This window comes from Staurois parvus, unplaced genomic scaffold (genome assembly GCF_062004578.1).
Source record: "Staurois parvus isolate SC_StPar_1 unplaced genomic scaffold, SC_StPar_1.0 ptg000114l, whole genome shotgun sequence".
Lineage (NCBI taxonomy): Eukaryota > Metazoa > Chordata > Amphibia > Anura > Ranidae > Staurois > Staurois parvus.
The window spans coordinates 3,113,329-3,127,403 of record NW_028317910.1 but is presented as its reverse complement, the minus strand read 5'-3'; the positions used below and the strand labels follow the sequence as shown (position 1 = coordinate 3,127,403).

The 14,075-nt window shown below is 44.2% G+C and overlaps 1 protein-coding gene across 2 annotated transcripts in view; it reads right to left on the bottom strand.

Annotated features, from left to right (window-relative positions):
* TMTC1 (transmembrane O-mannosyltransferase targeting cadherins 1) overlaps positions 1 to 14,075 on the bottom strand; it is a 74,768-nt gene that overhangs the window by 45,996 nt on the left and 14,697 nt on the right. For both annotated transcript variants that reach the window (XM_089671735.1, XM_089671736.1), the window contains exons 4-8: positions 10,368 to 10,441; positions 9,154 to 9,330; positions 5,313 to 5,397; positions 1,381 to 1,484; positions 137 to 326 (exon numbers count right to left, since the gene is read on the bottom strand). In XM_089671735.1, coding sequence (XP_089527861.1) covers positions 137 to 326; positions 1,381 to 1,484; positions 5,313 to 5,397; positions 9,154 to 9,330; positions 10,368 to 10,441 — 630 coding nt within the window. The remainder of the gene's footprint in view (positions 1 to 136; positions 327 to 1,380; positions 1,485 to 5,312; positions 5,398 to 9,153; positions 9,331 to 10,367; positions 10,442 to 14,075) is intronic.

Genomic DNA, 14,075 nt, shown 5'->3' with positions numbered 1-14,075 from the left:
CTGGGAGAACCAGTTTCATCCCGACTCTCTGTAGGGGAACAGAGAAAGACTGGACTGTACTAAACTACACTTAGTTCTGTGCACTCCTGAGAATTTTTTACAGGTGACTGGTTCTCTTTGATAAATTCAGGAGTACCTTTCTTGCCACTAGGCAGTGCAGGCCAAGGGATAGGAGTACCACCAACAGGACAAGCGTCTCCAAGTTCCGTCTGTCCCAGAGGGAATGAAGAAGGGGTATACTGCCCACCTGCCAGTCATAGCACAAGGTGATGGGGGACAGAAGCAGGCAGGCATTGAATGCCAGGAGGTAGAGGAAGGTCAGGAACCTGCAAGACAGAGGAAGAGCAGTCAATGATGCAGAAATCTTTTCGTTTATGGTCATGTGACACTTGTTAAGGGGCCACTAATTCCAATTTCTTATTTAAACAGTGTAGAGAAGCTCAGCCTATGTGGAGTATTGAAAATATTCTAATCACCAAATGTTGTGATGTGCTCTGAGTTATCATCAGTGGAGGTGTATTTTATGTTCTACCTCTCTGAGATGGTATAAAAGGGTGTCTTGTCCCTCTCAAAATTGTAGGAAAAATACACATCCATCCCACACCTCATTTATGCACCCAATACCTATTTACAAGTGGATTCTGACCAGCCCTCATTTATAAAGACTGGCAGTATTTGACCCAGGAAGAGTTAGCACATCTGCAAGCAATGCTGGAAATTGCAGCTCAAGACTTCCAGAAGCGTCAGATGTCTGTGACACTGACCGCCGCCAAGAAATATCCCATAGGACAAAATGACACACAGAATAGAGGGGCTGCTGCTACACTGGCCTCTGAAAAGCAATTCACCATGGATCATATTTTAGAGGGTGAGAGGCACTGCCACCAGCATGAAAGAGGCATTAAAGTCCATCTAATCATTCAGTTTAAACAGCTAAATATATGCCATGTGCATAAAAACAAAAGGTGTCCAAAGGCTTACAATTAATTTTCTTTGGAAATCCATCTTAGTAGAAAGCCTGTGTCCTGCCAAATGCAGGAGAGAAGGACCTTTGCTTTATATAGGAAAGCAGTGGTCTCTCTGCAGAGGTCCAAGATGCCTCCTGCTAAGTCAGAGCCAAAACTCTCCAATTAGCAAAGCTCTTGACTATTCTAGGAGAAATAGATACACTATGTTGTATTTTAAATAGATACAATATGTTGTATTTTATCAGTAAGTCTGTGACAGATCTTCTTTGCCTATTCACACCCAAATGTGGCTGTATTCCACTTTGCATTCTTGACAACTGTTAATACAACCTGCAGAGACAGGACAGAGCTCCTATCCCACTTCTGGAGACAAAGAACTGTGTTGGCCCTAGGCCACGGCTCTTCCACATACCTGGTGAGGATGTAAGGCGAGAAGGAAGCCGGATTGTCTTGCTCGGAGAACAATGGCATAGAGCCTCCCATGATGTGGACACGGAAACCCAACACCACCATCACCTGCAAGAGAAAAAAGTTCTGATCAAATGTCCTTTTTATAGGTGACAGTCAGTGACTACTGCTGAGCTGAGACTTGGTGTAGCCAGCATATTTACCACTCCTATTGTCCAGTCCACATAGAGACGACAATACAAACCATTGAGTATACACATAGCTATGTGATGGGCACAGCCTGACAGTGCAAAGGAGCCAGATATTGATATATATTTAATACATAAGGGTTTATGATTTTTTGAAAACATTGAAAGTTTTTTGTTTTTTTAGTATAAGAGAGAGAGAAATGGAGGAAAGAGAAACAAATGATACAATCAGGAATCTTTAAGCCAGTCATAAAGGCCCTGCAAGGCATGTAGAAGCTTCTATGTCATCAGGTGCCAGCTGTGCCACCTAAAACCACCAGTAAGAGTGGTCATTCATCCAATCCCCCTTTATGGCAGTGAAGTATTGGGTTCTCTAACCTACCCATACCAACCCAACAAAAATATTCCATCTAGAATGCTGTAATCACCTCTTTCAAGCCCATTGGAGCACTGCCAACATTTCTTGTGGGACTATGCATGGGAGATTCCACCTGGGCTACAGCACTATGGAGAAGACATTACCTTCTATTCTTCCCTCCCTCAACTGAGATACTGATGTTATGCTGCACCATTTTCCTCCAGCCAGAAGGAGGAGAGCTAAAGCCAATAAATCCTATGGACTTCTAGGCAGAGCACTGAGAAGGAAGAGAAGTGGTAAAATGGGTTTTGTCAAACTGCCCAGGAAACCTCTTCCTCTTGAAGCTGTGGGAACTGTGAAGAGCATGTCTGCTGCACAGTGACCAGATTGCTGAGAAGCCAGACCAGCGGAGATCAAGCCTGAGACCTGGGAAGAGAGATCCCAGGGCAGTGCAACACAGACCACAGTGATCACATCTGCACCATTGTCACAGGGAGACACAGAGCTTCATCTCACCCAGAGCTTTCCATTGCTGATCATCAGAGGCATCCTGTGGAGAAACAAAGCCCCCACCCCACCTTCTACAGCAAGCAGTCACTGCAGCTTCTCAGGGACTGGTGGGAGGGCTATTCGCCATTGCTGATACTGCTAGCAGAGACTGAGCCACTGAGAGCAGGACACCAAGTGTATGCAATCTATATCACACCCATACTGCATTCTATACCACACTTATTCCAAACGTAGACTGCACCTATAACAACCCTATAGTGCATTATACCATACCTTTACCGCATCTGAACCACATCTACCTTGCACCTGTGCCGAGGGCTATACCATACCTATACTGTGCCTATACTGCATGCAGGTTAACTGGAACTTTCATTAAGTGCACCAGCGCTCTTAAAGGGCCCCAACAACAGCTGGCAGAAGAATATCTCAATGGACTGCCCCTCCCATAATAATTATTCTGTGAGTCCCCTTTGTTCCCCAGTTGGTCTAGGACTAGCATTGCCACTATAAATGCACTCTAGCATTCAATGGATTAAACTTAACTACTGCCTGCTGCTGCACTTCAGGTGGCTTTGCTACTGTTTATGCTGATCTGGATGCCAGATATATTTTGCCTAGTCCTTACTGTTAACCACTTAGTAAACTAAATTGTGTTATTACCATTGTTAATCCACTTTATGCTTGCTTAGTTACCAACCAAATTGGGAGACAATATATTAAGTTTGCCTATACTACCTGGTTTGGTGCCTATTTTCTTTGATATAGTGCTACTATTACCTTCAGTGATTTCCTGTGATATTGAATGTTTGTACACTTAAACTGGTGTGTTAGAGGGGCTGAGGTTTTTTGGGAAAGGTCAAGGCAAAGAAGAGAGGACCCATCCTAAACAGTAGTGCTACATTCCCTTTACAGTTTAGAAGGCACTATCATAGTGGAACCACCTATAAAACAGCAGCCCCAACCCATACCACCATAAAGTCTTACTGACCAAGGAAAACCAGGCCTGCAACAAATAAGCCCCTTGTCCAACCAAAACTCTCAACAGCACAGTCTGACAAAATCTCAAATAAACGGCATAATGAACAATTCCATAGTAAAAAATGTCAGAGAATCCAGAGATGAAAAAACAAACTAAAAAAAACCTACATATTAGTCGATACAGACAGAATACAAACTGATCCCCCAAAGACAGACAGACTCTGAGCCAATACACACCGCCTGGAAATAGAATCAGGATGGCACAGACAGACCTGCAAGACCAAGAAGAGTAGACTGTGCCAGCAATGTGATCAGGGGGTCTTGGAGGATGTGGCCCACATCCTGCTATGGTGCCCCATCTACTCATCAGTGAGAAACACTCACTTCCAGAGACTCTCCGCTCTCATTCTAGACCAGACTTAACTTCCATAGAAGAGAAAAAGAAACTCCACATACTAGTAGCAGAAGAGCCAACAGTCAACACAGCTGCACAGTGTGTTACAGCATTTCACACACTGCGAGAGACATTAAACATTTTTGACTAAACCCCCTACCTGGACTCGTATCCTCCTTTATATTACTCCTTAACCGCTTCCCCGACGCCCTATAGCACAAATACTGCTACATGTATATATACATGATTTTGCAATTCCAGGTTGGCAGGCGCGTGCCATGGGCGGCTACGTCTGTCAGTCACTGGGTCACAGCCGGAGATTCCCAGCGATCGCCGAAAAACACTGACAGGGGAGAGGTCTGTATGTAAACAATACAGATCTCTCCCCTGTCAGCTCCAGCATGCTGCTTTGTTTTGCTCTGCTATACAAAGCAATGTGCTTACACAGGAAACATAGTAAAACAGCACATAGTTAACCCTTTGATCGCCCCAGATGTTAACCCCTTCCTGCCCAGTGCCATTACTACAGTGTCTGTGCTTTTGTTTAGCACTGATCAGTGTATTAGTGTCACTGGAGATGTCAGTGGCAGTTAGTCAGTTCCCCTCCAATGTCAAAATGCCCACTGGAGTCCCACAGTCCTGCTATAAGTAGCTGATCACCACTGTTACTAGTATAAAAAATAGAATTCCAGTATTATACCGCCATTTGTAGATGCTAAGACTTTCACATAAAGCAATTCATTTACACGTATTGGGATTTTTTTTTTAGCAAAAACATGTAGCAGAATTTTTAACTAAATTTATGATGAAATTTGATTATTAAAATTTTTTTACTAGATATGTTTTATAACAAAAAAGTCAAAATTATTATTTTTTTCCCAACATTGTCCGGTTTTATTGTTTATAGCGCAAAAAATAAAAAAGGCAGAGGCGATCAAATATCACCGAAAAAAAGCTCCATTTGTGGAAAAAAAAGGAAATACATTTAATTTGGGTGCAGCGTTGCATGACCGCGCAATTGTCAGTTAAAGTAATGCAGCACCGTATCGCAAAAAATAGCCTGGTCAGGGAGGAGGGTACATCCTCTGGACGGCAAGTGGTTAATATGATAGAACTCCTGGTATCATCTGATTTTCCCTGTATATTAGGTAAATATGAAAAAAAGATAAGGGGAGGAACAGACAGATAGAGAGATAAGTGGGGCTGGGGATGTGGAGGTTGAGAGACTGAGAAATAACTGGACCTTTTGATTAAACCACAACTGCTGTAGTAGCTGGATAGTATTGGGTGCACATTGATTTTGTTATTTGCCTAAAGCTGTTTTTAAAATTGATTGTGACTTTATATATACGCACAGATTGGGCTATACCAGAATATTATCAGCACAGGAGTGGGCCCCCAGGATACATCATGTAACTTGGCTCCGGCTGTCACGGTCCCCACTCACTCAGTGCAGGCTCAGGCAGAGAATTGGCTGAACACAGAGTGATATCCCACATTCCACTCACATGGCAGGAAACCAGCGCTGCTCTCCTCAGGAAGGGAACGGCCGCAGCCCACAGATCCTTTACAGGGCGCTCCAAAGACGGCAACCTAAAGGTCAGGGAAATAGAGAGGTGATACAGGGTGTACATTGACAGGCGAGGCACAGGGAGGACCTGTCACCTCTGAATGGAAATGTTATTGTTAAGTCAGCTGACCTCCCACTCTGAACAGCATGTATCTTCCAACTATTTATCCAAACGCTCAGCTGGGACGTCATAATTGTTTCTGCTAAAAATTATTACCCCAGCTTAAAGCGGAGTTCTAGTCAGTTTTGTGTTTATTAAATGTCAGCAGTTGCAAAAACTGTAGCTGCTGACCCTTTGCCTTGGTTCACACTGATGTGGTGTGGAATTTACTGTGTTTTCTGTGTGAATACCGCACCGCATCACAATCACACCCCGTTCATGTGAACCGCTGCGGGTGTGTATGTTAAGTTAACAACACCCCAAAATCGGTCCGCAAAACGCAGTGCGCTGTGCAGATCGGATTGCATAGGTGTGAATACCCATGCGATTTGATTCTAGTGCGGACCAAAAAAGGGTCCTGCACCTTTTTGGTGTGGTGCGATTAGAGCCATACATAACATATGGCTCCAATCGCACCGCACACAAATTGCATGTGATTTGCACAGGACTGCAGTGTGGTTCCTGTGCAAATCACATGTGATATACCACACTACACATATGTGAACCTGGGCTTAATAAACACACACTTACCTATCTCAGGGTCCAGCAATGTGCTCACCCACGCCATCCCTTCTCTGCCTCTTCTCTCCCCGGCGCCGGCAACACAACTGTGGGCACCAGGCTGCGACTGCTTGCGGCTTCACTGCTGGGTGCCCACTGCGCATTCACGAGTCGCGCTGTGCATTCTGATTGGTCTGGCAGTCTTCTGGACCTGTGAAGGTTCCCAGGAGACTGCGGGAGGAAAGAGGGGGGCCAAATTCCCGCTCACTTTGCCACGGCAAACTGAGCCAGAAGTGGGAGCGGGTACCTGCCAAAAACAGGTATCCGCTCCCTCCTAAAAGGTGCCAAATATGGAAGTAGAGGGGGGAAGAAGGAAAATACTACTTTTGAGTGCAATTCCGCTTTACAGTGTATGTAGATTCTAACAATGAACTTCTCCTATTCGCTCCCTTTTCTTCAATTACCATTGAAACGTTTGAAATTTGCAAATAAAAAAAAAAAAACAACTTGAGGATTGCACCAGAAATCTTGTGAACTGATAACTCTCTCCAGCTGTATTGCACTCAGTCACATTATTTTCAGTCTATGGAATTTAGAACACCGTTTACTGCTGGTTATACAAGAGTCAATCCAGTCCTTTGAGGAAACCGTTGTATTGATATGGTCTAATGCCCCGTACACACGATAAGAAAATTGTAAAAAAAAATTCGCAGAACCACTGATCAAACGATTTTCTCTTCGTTGATGAGCAGGATGTTTTAACCGATAACGATATTGTGAACCAAACAGTCAGGTTGAAGTACAGTGAAAAATGTTGTTGTACGAACGACCGATTTTCTATGCGGTGGTATGACTGTTGTACAAAAAAAATCTGTCAAGCGCGGAAACAGAAGATGACCCGGATGTTTATGTCCAAGGAATCTTTGTAATCATGAATGAAATATCCAAATGTTAAAAGTAGATTGGCCTAATGAGATAATGAAACCAGAATTCTGCAGATTATATTTTATGTATCACTATTTATGTATATAGGTAATGTAATAAACTATATTATACTCATTGCTGTTAATTGTTGTGTATATCGCTTGTTCCCGGGCGGCAGGGCGTGGCTACAAGGTCACACGCACACTGCATCACTTCCACTTGTACAGAAGATGTCAACACTACGTATTGCCCAACAAACAATTTTTTTAGATTGGTTAATGTGGGCCACAATTTTGACCACTAACGAATGCCTCTTGGTCCTCAGATAACCGATCGGTCGATTTTCTAACCGTGTATTCCCAACTTAAGAATTATTGACTGTTTTTCACTATCATTTCAGCTATCATTAGCAATTTGATGGGATGGAATCAAAAGGAAATGCATTTGGTTAACTGGAAGTCTTAAAAGGCCCATTCAGATATAACCCATGTTATTGTACATTATGTCATGCATTATTATGCTTGCCTCAAGGCAACCCACGCCGTTGAACGGGCTGCCAAAATAGCACAATGCAGTCAAAATCAGACCTTCACAATTTTTTGTGACACAGTGCATCACAAAGGTAGTCTGTTTCCAGGCATTGTGGTGTACTGCAACACAGGTGAGCAGGCTTAGTACTTTGATTTGCCATTTGAATAGCACCACAATGCACCACACTATGGTATATGCACATGTGATATGTATTGCAATAACACCTGTTCTGCCATGCATTACTGCTGTGCATTAATGTGAATAGGTCCCATATGTTTCCAAACCAAACGTAAGGTATACCAAGCAATTGACTGGCTCTGAAACAATTGGGGAAGAGATATGGAGGGTGTGCATATTGTTCAATATTCTTCATTAAAAGTGATGTTTTACAGTTTTACACTGATTAATCACTTTAAACAAACATACTCACCTGCTGCCTCTAAGACTGAGAAATGAGTGAACAAAGACTGCTGATCGCTTAGTTCTTGGTCTTTAGTGAGCAGAGAGCGGTGACAGTCACTGGCTCTCTGCTCTGCCCCTCTACAGCTCACTAGAGCGCAGGGCTGTATAGGGGGTGGGAGCAACTAGCTCACCCTCTCAGTGGTGTAATAAAAGGGCTGAGCCAGCTGCCAGTCCAGGCATCTGGTTGGATCCCGACAATAAAGTCAGGATCTCTTCAGAGCCTGGACTGGCTGAGTGATGTCAGCTGACAATGAACTTTAGCCTGCTGTCAGTTGAATACGGGTGACAGGAGTTCAGGACTAAGTGCACTCCTGTCACCCACAGGATAAGTAGGCCCAAAAGAATCTCTGTGTGTATGACCGACAAAAAAGCTTAAAAAAATAATCAACATACAGAGATAAACAAATATGCTGTCATCACCAACCACTTCCTGAAAATGCTAAGTGCCTGGTTGCCATGGTTATGCGTCGCCTTCAATACCATTTGAGCTACTGACATTGTAGCCAGGACTTCTGATAGTCTGCATCTTAAAATGTTAGGTGCCTGTCAGTCATGTCCATCCTCTAGCTTAGGGGTGTATTTGCCACAAGGCAAACAAGGCATTTGCCTAGGGCAGCATTTTTCAGGGGGGCAGCAGCGCCCCCCGGAAGAAGGGATGGAAGAAGGGAAACATGTGACATGGGGACCAAGTGAGATCTGACAGAGGTTGATGTCTGCTTGATGGTGTATATCGAGCCTGACTCCCATTCCGGGGGATGTCTGGAGCTGTGAAGGTGAGTGTATTTCTCTCTCTCACCATTGGGGTGTTAGTGGAAGGCTCTCTCGGGGAGGTGGGTAGGGGTGTTGTTGGTCAATGTCAGGCTCTCTACATATGGGGAAACCCAATTTTTGTGTTGCCTAGGGCCTAGCACCACTGCTCTAGATATGATGTTTTCTCAGTCACTGACCCACAGCAAGCAGACAACAAGGGGCTTCAAGACTCCAGATCTTCAAATGTGTTCCAGTTCAGTCATTTAAAGTACTGAAGCCTGAGGATACGCATAAGTGCCAGGAAAGTACAAGTTCAGAAGGAGGTGACGTTGACAGCCCCACATATTTCAGGAACGGCTCAGTTGAAGAACAAAGATAAGATTGAACTTGGCTGAAACTAGTAGAGCTGGAGGCCAGAAAACTTTGGTGCAGAAATAAATGCTGAACAAACCTTTTCAGCCTTCGCAGGCACAGCACCTGGAGGTCATAAACCAAGCACACGCCGAACACTGTAATTCCAGTCTCCTTCACCAGCATGGCACAGGTGCCCAGGAGTAGACTGAGCAGCAGGAGGAAAGGTGATCTTATACCGGGAAAACAATCTGTGGCCGCATCCATCTCCACACTCCTGGAACAACAAGACATACATGGCAGATGCATACAAGATGTTGTCAATGCGATGATCCAGTGCTGGGCTGCATCCCACGGTAACCATTCATCTATCATTGTTCTCAAAGTGAATTCTGATTGTATATCATTAGCAACAGGTAACCTAAGTGCCCTTCTCCTCACTGGCTGTCATTCACTTTTGATGGTTCAATGCGAGAATAGATCTGTGTTCTCCTCCTTCTGCTTTTGTTGCAATGGGGGTTATTTACTAAAACTGTAGAGTGCAAAATCTGGTGCAGCTCTGCATAGAACCAATCAGATTTCAGGTTTTATTGTCAAAGCTTAACTGAACAAGCTGGAGTTAGAAGCTGATTGGTTACTGTGCACAGCTGCACCAGATTTAGTAAATCTTCCCCAATGTATCATTGGTAATGTCAAACTGATACAAGAGCACTAGTCTTATTTTCATTCTTTATTGACTGAGCTCTATTTTATTCACTTTTAAGCTGGCCATACATGGATTGAAGTACAATGGGGATCATCCGAATTTCGATCCATGTGTGGGCACAGCGATTCCAACCAGCCTCTTAGAAAAAATCCACTTGATCAGCGCTGCAGGCTGTAGCCTGCAGCGCTGATCAGTGTACTCTAATGACAGGGAAGTCTCCCGTTGTCAGAATACAAAGACACAGCGGGAGGGTAACCCTATCCACATGGAGAGTGTGGATGGAGGAATCTCTTCAGTTTTTTTAGTTTAACCCACTGGTTGAATGAAAAAACCAGACTCATCTATGACGAGCCTTTGCAGTTCAATCCAGAAAGTGATCTGTGTTCTGTTCTTCTGTTGCAACATGTATCATTGGCAACATGTCATCTGAGACAAGAACACTACCCTTCTCTTCTCATGTTATTGGCTGACTTCAGTGTCATTCACCTGTTAGTACAAGAATAGGGCTGTGTTCTTCCCCTTCTTCTATTTTGCTTCTGTTACAATGTATTATTGGTAATATGTAAACTGTCTCATGAAATACACCCAGGTTTACATAGAAGACATACCTTATGTATGACAGAAACGCCAAGAGGAACAGCAAACAAGCTAAGACATCCGCTCTGCCCACAATGCCCGCCACCTGTGTGGGAACCATAAAAGATGCTGATCAGAGACATTTGTGAATTCAGTCATTCTTTATTTTATACTCAGTGTCAGAACTGTAATCTGAGAGGAAGTTATTGTTCTCTGTGCACTGAACTGGCTGCATTCAGAGTCACTCAGCTGTCAGGATGGGGATTTGGTGTTGAGTTTTCTCCATTGTCTTCTACTCCTACTACCGTGTATATATGATAATATGTACCCTAAGACAAGAGCATTCCTCTTGCCCTCACACGCCTTTGGCTGGTCTCTATGCCATTCCCTTATCGGTTTTCATGTCCTACAAGTGACCCGTGTCTTCCCTTATCTTGCCATGAGCTTCTGTTACAATGTATCCTAAGAGAAGAGTATTCCTCTTGCCCTCACACTCCATTGGCTGGTCTCTATGCCATTCCCTTATCGGTTTTCATGTCCTACAAGTGACCCGTGTCTTCCCTCATCTTGCCATGAGCTTCTGTTACAATGTATCGTAAGAGAAGAGTATTCCTCTTGCCCTCACACGCCTTTGGCTGGTCTCTATACCATTCCCTTATCGGTTTTCATGTCCTACAAGTGACCCGTGTCGTCCCTCATCTTGCTATGAGCTTCTGTTACAATGTATCGTAAGAGAAGAGTATTCCTCTTGCCCTCACACTCCATTGGCTGGTCTCTATGCCATTCCCTTATCGGTTTTCATGTCCTACAAGTGACCCATGTTTTCCCTCATCTTGCCATGAGCTTCTACTACAATGTACCTAAGAGAAGAGTATTCCTCTTGCCCTCACACTCCATTGGCTGGTCTCTATACCATTCCCTTATTGGTTTTCATGTCCTACAAGTGACCCGTGTCTTCCCTCATCTTGCCATGAGTTTCTGTTACAATGTATCCTAAGAGAAGAGTAGTCACCTTGTCCCCTCCCAATATTGGCGGGCCTCTATGTCATAAGTCTAGAATTGTGCTGTGTCTTCCCCCCTCTTCCATTTTGCTTTTGTTATCATATATTACTAAGGCAGGCTATACATTCATCTTTTTTTTTTTTTTTTTTCGTTCAACCAGGCTGAAGGAAAGAAAGGAGCCAATTCCCCCATCCACACACTCATTGTGAATGAGGGAATCCTTCCTGATGAGCTATTGTATTCTGGCAATAAGTAGACTTCCCCACCATCAGAATACACTGATCAGCATAGCAGGCTATAGCTGACAGCACTAATCTTTCAGGGAAAACCCAACAGGCTGGTTGTACAGAAGCTGACTGATAGATCGACTTCTGTACAACCAGCCTGATCATACTGTACATGGAAAAAAATATGTCCGGTCCCTGCTGAATCAGCCAAATTTTGATCCATGTAGGGACGCCTTAACATTCATTACCTGAGACAAGAACGCTGGTCTTCTTTTCACACATTATTGGCTGGCCTCTTTGTCATTCACTTTTAGTGTTTGAGTCTAATGCATGCTATACATATTTAGTTTTTTATTTTTTAACCTAGCGGGCTGAACAAAATGAACTGAATAAAACAATGTTAGCACAGCGATCTCTCTTGCTGTGACCCCCCCCCCCCCCACCAGAACACACTAAGCAGCACTCGCAGACATTGGCTGTGAACTCTGATCAGATGCTGGTTTTCCAGCATGTCCCTTCAGCAAATGCTGGTCCTTAGACTATCTTCTATCAGAAGGACAGCTATACACATGGTCTGAATGTCTGCTGGTTACTGCTGAATCAGCCAATATTCGGACTGTGTGTACCAACATTAGAATTAAGCTATGTTCTATTTCTTAAGACATTATGCAAGAGTCTTTAAATTTTCTAAACAAAAGGCCAGTTTACTGTTCTTCAAGCTTTAGGGGGGCTTGACTGTGGCTGATTAGAGTAGAAAATTCCCTGACGTCAGTTGCAGTAAATAATGTCCCAACATTCATTTTAGTGGGAGGAATAGTGCCCCATTGTTGGCATCAGTGGGAGCAATAATATCCTATCATTAGTGCCCCATCATTGGTGTCAGTGGGAGGAATACTGCCCCATCATTGGTGTCAATGGGAGAAAAAGTGCCCATCACTATTGTCAGTTGGAAGAATGGTGCCCCATTATTGGAGTCAGTGGGAGGAGTAGTGACCTATCATTGATGTCAGTGGAAGGAATTGTGTCCCATCATTGGTGTCACTGGGATGAATAGTGCTCCATTATTAGTGTCAGTTGGAGGAATAGTGCAGCAAGGGCCAAATAAAGGCAAGCCCAGGGCTGCAGTTTGGAGACCATTGCCCTCATGAATCTGTTATACTGTGCCATTGGCAATATGTACTTGAGACGAGCACTCCTATTCTTGTGATATACTATTGGTTGGTCTGTCTGTCATTTGCTTGTTAGTGATGAAGTTCTTCAACTGAACATTGCCCTCCCCCTTCTTCCCTTGTGTTTCTGTTATACTGTATTATTGGCAACATATAGTCAGAGAAGAGTGCTACCCTTCTCCTCCCACATTACTGGCTGGCTACTGTGTGATTCACTTGTTAATTATTTTTCTCTTTTATAAGGCTATGGTGGGTGTGCAAGAACTAAATACCAGTAAAGCATGGAATGAAATTTGGCCAGTCCAGTAGGGATTTTCTAGGTTCTGGATGTGCATCTAGTCAATAGGGTGTAAGGAAATGACAGGGCACCCCACACAATTCTGATATAAGGATTACTTATCCTTTTTTTGCAATATTTGATAGAATGAGACATTGGAATACCTAATTGGTAAGATGTAATTTATGACATGAGAATTACCCTTCTCACACGTTATTGGCTGATCTTCACTTGTTAGTGATCATGTCCTAGAACTGCATTCTAGCTCCTCTCCTTTGCCCATTTCTTCTTTTACAATGTATTGTGTAACCTATTTTCCTTACTCCGTGGATGCAGAGTCCAGGCCTGAGCGGTCAATCATCAGGCCCAAACACTCCCACATGGAGTAAGGAAGCAGGTCCTTAGCCTAGGCCTGAGCTGTTAATCATCAGGCCCAAACACTATCACATGGAGTAGAGAAGCAGGTCCTTAGCCCAGGCCTGAGCGGTCAATCATTAGGCACAAACACTGTCACATGGAGTAGGGAAGCAGGTCCTTAGCCCAGGCCTGAGCGGTCAATCATCAGGCCCAAACACTGTCACATGGAGTAGACAAGCAGGTCCTTAGCCCAGGCCTGAGCGGTCAATCATCAGGCCCAAACACTGTCACATGGAGTAGGGAAGCAGGTCCTTAGCCCAGGCCTGAGCGGTCAATCATTAGGCCCAAACACTGTCACATGGAGTAGGGAAGCAGGTCCTTAGCCCAGGCCTGAGTGGTCAATCATCAGGCCCAAACACTGTCACATGGAGTAGGGAAGCAGGTCCTTAGCCCAGGCCTGAGCGGTCAATCATTAGGCACAAACACTGTCACATGGAGTAGGGAAGCAGGTCCTTAGCCCAGGCCTGAGTGGTCAATCATCAGGCCCAAACACTGTCACATGGAGTAGGGAAGCAGGTCCTTAGCCCAGGCCTGAGCGGTCAATCATTAGGCACAAACACTGTCACATGGAGTAGGGAAGCAGGTCCTTAGCCCAGGCCTGAGTGGTCAATCATCAGGCCCAAACACTGTCACATGGAGTAGGGAAGC